At 46.6% G+C, this 12,534-nt stretch overlaps 1 protein-coding gene across 3 annotated transcripts in view; it reads right to left on the bottom strand.

Annotated features, from left to right (window-relative positions):
• The window catches only part of Dapk2 (death associated protein kinase 2), an 89,242-nt gene that overhangs the window by 16,143 nt on the left and 60,565 nt on the right, over positions 1-12,534 (bottom strand). For all 3 annotated transcript variants that reach the window (XM_090358213.1, XM_090358212.1, XM_090358214.1), the window contains exons 5-8: positions 5,241-5,370; positions 1,492-1,540; positions 755-781; positions 367-519 (exon numbers count right to left, since the gene is read on the bottom strand). In XM_090358213.1, coding sequence (XP_090214339.1) covers positions 367-519; positions 755-781; positions 1,492-1,540; positions 5,241-5,370 — 359 coding nt within the window. The remainder of the gene's footprint in view (positions 1-366; positions 520-754; positions 782-1,491; positions 1,541-5,240; positions 5,371-12,534) is intronic.

The raw sequence follows: 12,534 nt of genomic DNA, 5'->3' as shown, positions 1-12,534 counted from the left end.
CTCCTCCTGCTTGCCTTCTTCCTGTGCCCTTCACTGCTCTGTATGAAGGTCGAATGTGAACCAAGTGAGGTTCTATCTGAGTGAGGTTCAAGTGACTTTGGGTCAGACTACATAAGCCCTGAGAAATACGGGTTGACTTCCAAATACACATGCGCAGAAGTAAGGCACATGCGCACACAGACATATAATATTGTTCTTTCAGCAGAAGGCAGGAAGACTTGAGCAAACAAGCTGAATGCCAGTCACGGCACATGTCCAGTATCAGCCCTCAATGGCACAGGTGTCAGCTGTGGCCCAGGGAGGACAGCCTGACATAGATGTCAGTACCTGAGAAACTAGTCATTTTTTTTTCCTCTGTCCTCTTACCGGGTCTCTTTCACCAGAAGCTTTCGAATGAAGTCCTTGGCCAGCTCACTAGTCTGGCTGAAGAATTCCTCGTCAAAGTCGTAACTCACTGCTGTGATATTTGCCAGTGTTTCCTGCTTCGTGTCTCCCAGGAAAGGGGAGGCTCCACTGAGGCTGAGTACAATAGAGAAATAACCACATGACTGTGGGAAACTGGATGACTTCGGGGGTGATACACTCCCAGGAACCCTGTCCTGTACTGGGCATAGGGAGAGTGGGAGATGCCTGGCAATCCAGCTTGCCCTCTCTGGGCAGCCAGCCCTCAGACTTTACCATGCAGTGCAATTCAACACATGTCATGAAGCGCCCACCCTGATCTAAGCTGGATTGGAGCTCCAGGGATACTCACAGGATGTAGGTGATGACCCCGATGCTCCTGCAAACAAAGAAAAGTTGAGTCAGGACTGTCCGGCTCCAAGAAACTCTCCCTCTTCCTCTTCCTCCAGGCAGCTCCCCCCCACCATGCCATCCCCAGCCCACAGTCTTTTCCATCCCACTCTTCAGAAGTGGCATGACCGATCTGGTGTCATCAAGCTCTACATACTAAGTCTATGGACCCCATACTCGTAGGTTCTGCTATTTGAGGGTGCTCCTTATCAGCTTTGAGCCTCTTCTCTCTATCAGTGAGGCTAACAAGAACCATCTCACATGATGGCTGGCAGGATTGTAGAAAACCTGGCACTCAGCCAACTATAAAGCAGCCATGCCATTTCTGTGCACAGAATTGATCTTCTGCCGTGTTCCCAGGCTGACGCAGTATCCACAACCTCCGAGGCTGCTCTGGAACACATGGCTGGACTCCCTGAAAGAGTCACTGTTCCTGATAGCTGACTGCAGCTGGGACAGACACAGAATGAGTCTGAATCCCGGCCCTATCATCCCTGGCTCCTCCCAGGCTGACAAATGCTCTGAGGATCTTCACTCCAGACCCCCTGCGGCCTCCAACTGTTCTGGCCACAGGTCCCACAGGCCTTGAGCAGCAGAGGCTCTGAAACGTGAATGGTGGAGAAAGGGAATCTCACAATCAAGAGGATGTCACACCTGGAGCAGGGTCTAAGGGCTTCCACCCATGAAAGGATCCCTTACCACATATCTGCCTCCAGTCCCAATGGCTCGTAGTTCACAATTTCTGGAGCTGAAAGAAATTATGTTCAGGAGTTAAGAAAGAGGTAGAAATGGGAGATGTTTCCAATTGAACTCTAGAGAATATGGCACCAAATCTCCAGTAAGGGAACACATGCAGCAAATGGAGATAACTTAGATCTGGGGTTTTATTTATTTATTTATTGCCAGTCCTGGGGCTTGAACTCAAGACCTGAGCACTGTTCTTGGACTTTCTCAAGGCTAGAGCTCTACTACCTGAGCCACAGCACCACTTCTGGCTTTTTCTATGTATGCGGTACTGGGAAATTGAACCCAGGTCTTCCTGCATGCTAGGCAAGCATTCCACCACTAGGCCAAACTCCTAGCCACAATCTGGGAATTTTTAAGGAAAGACATTGCTATAGGCCAAGCTCAGTGGGGTAGTGTACACCGGTAACCCCAGCACTTGGGATCATGTATTGGTGAAAGGACTGCCAGCTTGAGGCTAGCCTGAGCTACTTAGCAAGACCCTGTTAGGGAAGGGAGAAAAGGGGGAAGAGGAAGGCAGGGGAGGGGAGGAAAGAGAAGTGCTATGGCCAAAATGTTTTATTTCTGCAAGTGTTTCGCATGTTGAACCTTAATCCAAAGTAAAGTTTTCAGGAGGTGAATAGGGCAGGAGACTTGAACCTACAGGACTGAGACCAGTGCTACTGCAGAAGACCTGAGGGAGCTTTGTTATTCCTTGTGCCGGGTGAAGCGATAGAAAGGTGAGACACTGGGACTGCCCTTGCCTTGGGCTGCCTCGCCCCTAGAACTGTGAGTAACACAGTCCGTTGTTTATAAACTACCCTGTCTAAGGCATTTTGTTATGGCAACCCACACAGACTCAGGCATGAGCTACCTCCAACTTGGTTGGAGCCTGTGACAAACAGGACATAATAGAAAGGATGAGGGGATGTGTAATATATGGGATCACCTGAACTGAAAGAGAAAGGTGCTAAGAAGAATAAGAAAGAAATAAAGGATAAGAAGGAAAAATGGAAGTCACCCTGAGGCTTGAACTCAGGGCCTAGGCATTATCCCTAAGCTTTCTTTTCTCAAGTCTATAAACTCTCTACCATGTAAGCAGCAGGTACTATACTTGGGATTAAGGGTCTTACAGACTTTCCTGCCTGGGTTTGCCTTGAACCATGATCCTCAGATCTCAGCCTGCCAAGTTGCTAGGATTATAGGAGTGAGGCCTCCAACACCTCACTTGGCAAGACCTGTTTTGGAAATGTCCCCTGTATACCAGCAGGTCAGTGCTAGAGGGTGATGGAGAGGCAAAGTAACTGCATCTTCCTCTGAGTTTGGTCTGAATGAAGGACTTCCCTCCTGAGGAGCAGATGACCTCCTTGGGGTGGCTGAAATGAGATGATGACCTTGAGAGGCAGACAGAGGAACAGTTGGTAACAGGAGAGTAGATCAGAACCATCAGTTTGGGAGACACCCAGGCCCAGGTAGAAATAAGAGTTGAGCCAATCATGTGGTGACCAGGAGAGTGCTCTGCCAAAGAGAGAAGAGGAGCACATGAAGCACACAGCACCAGAGAGTGAGGTGTGGTGAGCGTGAAGAGAGTCTAGAGGGCTGGGTGCCAGTGGCTCACGCCTATAATCCTAGCTATATAATCTCAGGAGGCTGAGATCTGAGGATGAAGGTTGAAAGCCAGCCTATGAGACTCTTATCTGTGAGACTCTTATCTCCAATTAACCACCAGAAGTGGCACTGTGACCCAAGGGATAGGGCAATAGCCTTGAGCTGAAGAGCTCAAGAATAGCGCCTAGGACCAAAGGTAAAGCCCTAGGACCGACGTGGGGCGGAGGGGGAGGAGAGAGAGAAAGAGAGAGAGAGAGAGAGAGAGAGAGAGAGAGAGAGAGAGAGAGAGAGAGAGAGAGAGAGAGAGGGAGAGAGAGAGGGGAGAGGAGAGGAGAGAGGAGAGGAGAGGAGAGGAGAGGAGAGGAGAGGAGAGGAGAGGAGAGGAGAGGAGAGGAGAGGAGAGGAGAGGAGAGGAGAGGGGAGCGAGAGCATGTCTAGAGGAGGAAAACAGGAATGGAATTGTCCATGACTTTTTAAAAGGTTGGCAGGGTAATGAGTGCAACAGAAAGGAGAGCTCTAAGAGGAAGAAGAACTCAGACCTGTTTAATTGTTCACAGAAGGATTGAAGAACAGGCTATGCATAATGGCACCTAATTGTAATCCCACCATTTGGGAGGGAGGAATACCAGGAGGATCATGAGTTTTGAGGCTACTATACAGGGAGTTCTGAGTTACCTGGGAGACTGAGATTAGGAGGAAATTTGGTTCAAAGCAAGCCCAAGGAGAAAAGTTTGCAAGATTGTACTGAAAAACAAAACAAAACGAAGCACTCATTCCTTTTCTCCCTTAGGGATATTTCTTTGTGTTCCTCAACTACTGGTCCAAGCCTTAGAAAAGGGCATCGAGGGTGCAGGATCAGTGGGACCTGGACAAAGGGGGAGAGACACAGAAGGAAGAGAGTGGCCAGGGCATTCTAGAGCTGGACATTTCCAGGAATGAATATAGGCTGGGCACCCAGGGGAGATCTGGCATCTGATTAATTATTGTCTTTTTTCCTTTGCAAGAAACCAAAAGCTGCTTCAAAGAAGACTGAATCTGTGGGAGGCTGAGATTTTTTTAAATCCACATAATAAACTCATCTAAATAGCAAGAAGTGGGTAAGGCCGGTTCTAAGAAGTCTGAACTCTGCAAAGTTTTCCAGCCCTGCCCTGTCCTGCTGGGTACTCAGAACCAATCATGCCTGGATATTTGATGAGCAGACATTTTTTTCCTTCCCACCTATCTCTTATCATGAGCCCTGAGACCACAACCCTAAGAGGCTGTTGTTTTTTTTTTTTAATTCATTTATTCATTCGTTGATGATTTATTTTGATGATTAAACTTTCCTGCCTGGGCTGGCTTTGAACCACAATCTTCAGATCTCAGCCTCCTGAGTAGCTAGGATTATAGATGTGAGCCACCAGCCCCTGGATGTTCTCAACTCTTTTTTTTTTAATGAAAAAGCATAATTTTATTTTAATAAGATGTACAATTTCAAATGAAAATATATTTAAGCAGACAAATAGCATTTCTTTGGCATATATAGAACAAATTTGTTCAAGGTGCAAAGCAAATTACCATAGCTAATTTTCAAAAAATAAAAACCCATGAATTTGAAATTTTATTTTCTATCTATTTATGTGTCTGTGGTTCTGGAGCTTGAACTCAGGGCCTTATGCTTGTTAGACAGGCACTTTGCCATTTGAACAATATCTTTAAGCCTTTATGCTTGCCTGCTTTCTTTTTTCCCTCCCTCCTTCCCTTCCTCCCTCCCTCTCCCCCTTTCTCCCTCTCTCTCTTTTTTCTTTCCTTCCTTCTTTTTTTTAATATTTTTTATTGTATTTAATAAAAGGGTTACATGATATTTGCAAGATAGAAGGTGCATTAATTCATATACATTGATACCCTTCCACATGTCTTGGTCCCCATTACCCTCTCCCATCCCCCCTTTTGGTTTTCCCCCCTTTCTTGAGCCTCAGCACCACTTCTGGCTTTTTTCTATGTATGTGGTACCGAGGAATCGAACCCGGGTCTTCGTGCATGCTAGGCAAGCACTCTACCACTAGGCCAAACTCCCAGCTCCATGTTCTCAACTCTTTAAATGTCATCTGAGAAGAGTAGCAAGCCTGAAAACTCACCGACAAATTCTGGCGTCCCAAAAATGTTCTTAAATTCAACTCCATCTTCTATTTCGTGAGCCAGGCCAAAGTCAATCAGCTTGATGTGTGGAATGGGAATATTCTTGTCTAACAACATGATATTTTCTGGCTAGAGAAGAAAACCAATAAAAAATGAAAACAAAACAACACACACACACACACACACACACACACACACACACACACACACACACAAATAAAACAGGAAGGAAGAAAAGAAAAGGTGGTAATTAAAGCCCTGGCTTGTGTTTTCGCTCTGGGTTGGGGTGAAATTTGGTGTTCTATTTTTAGGAGACCGAAATAGCATTAACTCCCTTGTTTTTGTGTCTTCTCCTGTGAACTCCAAACCAGACAGAACACAAAGACCAGGGTTTGGCTGATGTTGGAGCAGACTTGGAGAATTTAGCCTTAGTTTCCTTTCCGTACCTGAATGGCAGATATCTTTAATGTAGGACCTTGATGTCCTCATCTGTCAAGTGGGAGCAGAGAGACACTGGCAGCATTGCGTATAAACGAAGTATCACCACTGTGTGTATGGAAGGGGCAGGCACCATAGATTACCTTTGGTTTACCCTTGACTGTCATGACCAACAACTTCCTGTTGTGGACATTCCCTCCTCTAACCTAACTATATAGCCTACACTTCTCTATGTGTTTAACTAAGTTTGGCCTTCAGCAGGCCACAGGAAAATGAGATACCTGATTTGCAGGGAAAAGATCAGCTAGTCTAACTCTTTCCTTCCTTGTAAAGAGCTGCCAGGCATGACACAGTGATGTTGGGGAACAGCAGAGAGGGGCAGGGATAATCCTACAATGGATCCTCACACATCTCTGCCTCTGAGTGAGATCAGAACAAAGCAGACAACGTCCATCAACTGATGAATGGGCAGACAAGGATGTGATATGCCCATTCCACAAACAGTATTAATCTAGGAATGCTATTCAACCAGACAAATAAAAAGAAACATGAAATCAAAGAATAAGACCAAAAGGAAAAAGCCTTGAAATGGTTACATTAAATGAAAGAAGCCAGATTCACAGGCTATGTATGTTTCCATTTATAGGAAATGGAACAATTCAGTCTAGACAGAAGTAGAACAGTTACAGAACAGGGCTTGGGGAATGGAGATCACTGCTAACGGATCCATGGTTTCTTTGGGGATTGATAAAGACATTCTAAAGTTAATTCTAAAATTATACTATGAATAACCATGGTGAATAACACTGGTAAATTATGCATAGTCAATAGGTGGGGCCTATAATATGTATGTGAGGTACATCACAATAAAACTGGAAAGTAAGCCAAGTGCTGGTAGTCTGAGTACTGAGGACGCTAAGACCTGGGGATTATGGTTCAAAGTGACCCCAGGCAAGAAAGTCTGTGAGACTCTTATCTCCAGGAACCCCCAAAGCATTGGAAATTGAACTGTGGTTCACATGGTAGAGCACTGGCCTTGAGCACAAGAGCACAAAAGGAACAGGAGCCAGGCCCTTGGGTTTAAGCTCCAGTAACAACATAAAGAAAAACTGCCTAGTAAATATATGCATGTTTAAGAAGATTGGACATCTTTGAACTTAAAGCCATTGAGGGATTTCCTGCCTTGACCTGTACTTACCCTGTTTTTTTCTACCTGGAGGCCCCCGAGTCCAGGAAATCCTGGTTGGGCCTCCGCATCTACCTTAGCCACCCCTTGAAGACCTTCTTCTCAGTCCCAGGCCAATATGTACCTCATGCCTGTTGAGATCTTTTTCTTAGCCCCATTCTTCCTGGTCCAGCAGTCCTCTGTTGCCTCTGCCTGGTTTTGCTAGCCCATCTGTCCTCAGTATGGATAAAACTGAAGTCTTGGACCCTCATGGTGGCCACTGAGCCCTAACTCTTTGTTGAACCCATACTGAATCTGACTGCAACCTCTCACCCTTAGGTTCCCCTGAACTCCCGGAGGACTCTGTGACCTTCTGTCACAGCAGCTGGAAACTTTCACTCAAGGGAGTTGGCTGAGGCCCTCCCCTGCATTTTTTTCCACTTTTTTTTTAAAGGACACATTTCCTTTTGCATTTTTAAAGCTTGTTTATTCTTCTTCCACTCTAGGGATTATTCTCATTCTGCGTCAAAAGCAGAAAGTCTCCTTAGAAAGGAGAGCAAAGGCAGGGGAGGTCAGGGCACAGGATCCAGGCAAGCGGCCCAACTCCAATACCTGGGGCCCAATTCCAGTGCTCCAGGCCTAACCTATCCATAGTTGCTAGTGTTCCAAGTACCCTGTGACCCCCTGAAAAGAGCCTCTCCATCTCTTCTGCCCATCCTTTCCTGGGCAGGCAGCTTCTCATCTCTTCCATCCACATCCTTTGGCTACTTCTTTAGGAACTTCTCTAGGAAAGAGGCCCTGTAATGTCTCTCCTGACCACCACAGCTCAGGATCTAGGCCACAGTGCAAACTGAATGGAATGGGAGTGGGTACCACAGAATCTCATGATCTCTGGGTCTACAGGAAAGCAGGAAGGGAAGCAGAACTGAGTCTGAAATATCGCTAGTAGTGCCACCCTGAAAGGAGAGATGGCTCCCTGCCTTATGCTCTCTCACTTCAGTAGACAACAATGCAGGCTGAGAAATACCTCTCTACTTGCTTTTAAGAACGCTAGAGAGCTAGTAGCTCACTCTTGTAATCCTAGCTTCTCAGGAGGCTGAGATCCTGAAGTTTGCAATTCAAGGCTAGTGAAGACAGAAAAGGCTGTGAGACTGGATCTCCAAATACACAGCAAAAAAAAAAAAAAAAGCTGAACTGGAGGAGTATCTCAAGTGGAAGAAAGCCAGCGGAGAAAGCATGCCACATGATTATGAGGCCCAGAGTTCAATCCCCATATCTTGCTCTCTGGAGCAAAACTGTGTTTTATCACCTGAAGATCTCAGTCTCCTGAGCAGCTAGGATTACAGGTGTGAGCCACCAGCCCTTGGCTACAGCTTTATTTTTCAACAATACTTCACCCACCATGTGTTATAACCAGCCCAGCATCAACAAAACTTGCTGGCAGTCCTAAGCTGTAGACTTAGGATGTGGCAGCCTTTACCATAGGGAAATTCACTTTTTTTTAAGTTCCTGGCATCACTTGTGCTGCTTTTGTGCCTCCTGTTCTATTAATATTTTTGGAAATGTATTAAAAGAATTTTAGCCTACAGCTGCTTTCCCATCCTATAGACTTTTTACCATCACCACTAGGGGCGCCAAAGGGCACCCCCCCCCCCCCATTGGTCAGCAAGGAATTGGGCATAGGCAAGGTCTGAAAGGTGGCTTGAGGGTCAGCAAAGCAGCAGTGACCCTAGGCTCTGTCTCTGCTTCCTAACCCCTCAAAAGAGCCCGTGGTTGTGACTGGATAGTACTATCCAAGGCTATGTGCTCTTATGCAAGCCATTTCCTTTCCCTGAGCCTCACCTTGATCTAAACTAGATTCTGGATAGCATCCAAAGCCCCTTTAAGCTCAAAGCTCAGCAATTTCAAGGTGTACAAACTCCTGGTTTGAACAGGATGTGAAAAAGCTAATGTCTTCTGGCCCAAGGTCAGAAAGGAAGGACAGGCTGCTGCGGTCAGGGCTACTGGGCCTAAGCCAGACTGCCGTCTGGGATATCCATGCTTCCTGGCTCCTGCCATTCTCCCTCAGCCTTATTTACTTCAATGGGATACTTCACCCACACACCTGATATCATCTCCAAAGCACGTCTGGGGGAAGTGATCACATTCCCTTAGGTGCTGCCACGCTTGGCTCAGGACTTGCCATGCTGCCACCAAGAGGTGGAACTGCTCTCACCTGTCAAAACAAACTCAGCCAGCTCAGCCCACCCAGCAGGCACCCTGAGGGAAACCAACATGCCCCTTCATGTCCTGGTGGATCTAGCAGAGGTGATCTGCTACGGGGCTAACTAGAAACTGGACCCATATGGGTCCAGCATGGCATGCTCAGGAGTCTGAACAGGATGAGGGCATCCTTAAGAGGCTAGGCAATAAAGTACAAAAATTATAGGAAGTCAAGTGAGGTGGCTCACGCCTATAATCCCAGCTATTCAGGAGACTGAGATCTAAGGATCTTGGGTCAAAGCCAGCCCGGGTATGTGAGACTCTTATCTCCAGTGAACCACCAGAAAACTGGAAATGGTGCTGTGGCTCAGGATAGGGTGGAAGCCTTGAGTTGAAGAGCTCAGGGACAGTGCCCAGGCCCAGAGTTCAAGCCCCATGACCGACACACACACACACACACACACACACACACACACACACACACACACACAATTATAGGGCTGTGGAATCAACCAAGCAGGCCTGTATTCAAATGTCAGCTCTGTCACAAACAACATGAAATATGTGTATGTAGAGTCACTGTGTCTCTTGGAACCTTAGTTTCTGTGGGATGGCACCTAACAAGAAACAGCAGTGCTCTGAGGATTCTAAGATGGTTGGTATAAGGAGATAACAGCATTCAGATGGATGGTAGAGAAGAGGGGCTATGCTGGTTTATGTGTGTGTGTATGCCCATCCTGGGGCTTGAACTCAGGGCTTGCTCAGGGCTTTTTTGCTCAAAGCTAGAACTTTACCACTTAAGCCACAGCCCCACTTTCTGTTTTCTGTTTTTGTTTTTTTTTTAAAGAAGGTAATTGGAGATGAGAGTCTCACAGACTTTCCTGTTCCAGCTGGCTTTCAAACCATGATCCTCATCTCAACTCCCTAGTAAATTTATTCTTTTCTGAGATGCAGCACTAGCCACCAGGCCTTCCAGCTGAAGGTCAATCCCCCTTCCAAATTCTCCGCACTCAGCTGACAGAACATGTCCTCCTCTGCTCTCCTCAGCACCCCCTCACTCATTTGCTTCCCTCCCACACCCCAGCCTAAATGTTGGGGCCACAAGGAAACAGAGATCATTTAATGACTTCATGCTGCAGAGGAGCCCAGAGAAGTCAAGAAGCTTCCAAGGATTCCGGGGGCCAGTGGCTTATACTTGTAATCCAAACTACTCAGGAGGCTGAGGACTGAGGAAAATGGTGTGAAGCTAGCAATCCAAGAGTCTCTTATTTCCAATTATCCACCCAAAACAAACAAACAAAAACACAGAAGTGGTGGAGCTGTGGCTCAAGTGGTAGAGTGCTAGCATAGAGTGAAAAAGCTAAAGGATGGCACTGGGCCCCGAATTTAATTCCTAGTACTGACACACAAAATAAATAAATAAGGTCACCAACCAAAGAGCAGAGCAACAAGTCTGCTGAGTCCCTGCCAGTGACTGGCTAGGTGAGGCTGTCAGGCTCTACAGACCCGAGGCTAGAATCTATCCACGGGGACATGGAAGCTGCCTGAAAACCTTCACTGGCAACACAAGCCCAACCACAGATTGTTCAGCAGCATAGGGCAGCCTAAGAAAGCATAGCCATTCACTGCCAGGCCCCTGTGGGCAGGTTTCCAGGATGCCTGTGGGCTTGCTGCTCTTGTTGTCACACTGGAGATGAGACCACAGGCAGCACCTGCCCACAGCCTCCAGTGTGACTTTTGCTCAGGTGTCCACTTCTGTCTGTTATTCAAGGACTCTCTGTCCCTCCCTGCCTCTGGCCAGCTCACCCCAAGCTGCATGCTTGCTATACCCTCCCCTCCCATGCACACTTGTATGTACTGTCAGAATCCCCTTCCCAATCAGCATCTCTTCTTACCACCAACACCCACACAGGAACATGTCTCTTCAATCCATGAACAACATGTCACCATGGTACAAAAGTCCCAGGAGGAAAGACTATGACTTTGCCTCTTATTCCCATCTCCAGCTTCTAAGAGTGGCTGGCATTATAACTAGGGGCTAGTTATTGTTTACTAGATGGATGGATGGATGAATGAATAAATGAATGAATGAACGAACCAATGCAATCACTTATCATCTTTTCCACATTCTGCTTTTAAAAGAATATAGAAGGCAGGACTTTGGCCTAGTGGTAGAGTGCTTGCCTAGCATGCACAAAGGCCCAGGTTCGATTCCTTGGTACCACATACATACAAAAAAGCCAGAATGGTGCTGAGTCTCAAGTGGTAGAGCTCTAGCCTTGAGAAAGCCCAAGGACAGTGGTCAGGCCCTAAGCTCAAGCCCAGGACTGGCAAAAAAAAGAAAGAAGAAAAAAAAGAATATAGATCAAACTGGCTGGGTGCGGTGGCTGACGCCTGTAATCCTAACTACTCGGGAGGCTGAGATCTGAGGATCTCGGTCCAAAGCTAGTCTGGATACAAAAGACCATAAGACTCTTATCTCCAATTAATCACTAGAAGTGAGGCTGTGGCTCCAGGGGTAGGGCGGTAGAAGAGCTCAGGGACAGCACCCAGGCCCAGAGTCCAAGCCCTAGGACTGGCACCAAAAAAAAAAAAAAACAAACAAAAACCAGAATCCAATATATAGTCTATAAAATGGAGAAGGATGGATGGATAGGGGAGAGAGGGGTGAGAATGTTGAGAGGGGGTGACACTGGTCAAGATGCAGTGCATTCATAAACTGCTTTGTTGAATGGCAACTCCAGGATGCCTTTAGGGTCACCCTGTCTGCTGGCCCCACTAGGCCATTTCATGCTGGCTCTGATGTCTCAGTAGTTTGCTGTCTCAGCTTCAGGCTTTTCCCAGAAAACCCACAGCTGTGGCTTAGGGGAAGGGCCTGGACTCAACTACACTGGGATTATTTGTGAAACCACAGCCTCTGGGCCACTCTGTTCTCCACTGCTGGAGGAGGGGACACTGTGTATCTCCAGTCTCCTGCCCCCCTGATAGGAGCAGGCTCATAACTTTATGAAATTATTTTCTAAAGCCAAGTGTTGGTGCCTCATACTTGTAAACCAGCCCTGGCAGAAAAGAGTCCATGTGAGAGACTCTTATCTCTACTTACCTAGACAAAAACCAGGAGAGCTGTGGTTTAAAGTACTAGAGGGCTAGCCTTGAACAGAAAAGCTCAGAGACAGTACCCACCCCAGAGTTCAAGCCCCCAAGACTGACAAAATAAAATAAAGGCTAACAACAGCACAATATAAATCTTCAATAAACTGTGTAAGTAACATGATCTAAGACGCACAAGATCTGGTGAAATAATACCTAATGACAACCAGCTGGAAAGTTTCCTCTCTCAGGTTTCCTCTAAGTTCAAGCCTGGGCCCTGTGATTTGATATCTGTGTGATCTTGGGCAAGTTAACCAACCTCTCTGAATCTCAGTTGCTTTAGATATAAAAGAAGTAACCAAACCTTGGACTTTGATGGGATTCAAATAAAAAACAGA

Source organism: Megascapheus bottae, chromosome 25 (assembly GCF_031878675.1).
Source record: "Megascapheus bottae isolate mThoBot1 chromosome 25, mThoBot2.hap1, whole genome shotgun sequence".
In the NCBI taxonomy this organism is placed as follows: Eukaryota; Metazoa; Chordata; class Mammalia; order Rodentia; family Geomyidae; genus Megascapheus; species Megascapheus bottae.
Note: the sequence above shows the minus strand (reverse complement) of the source record. Positions and strands in the feature narration are given on the sequence as shown.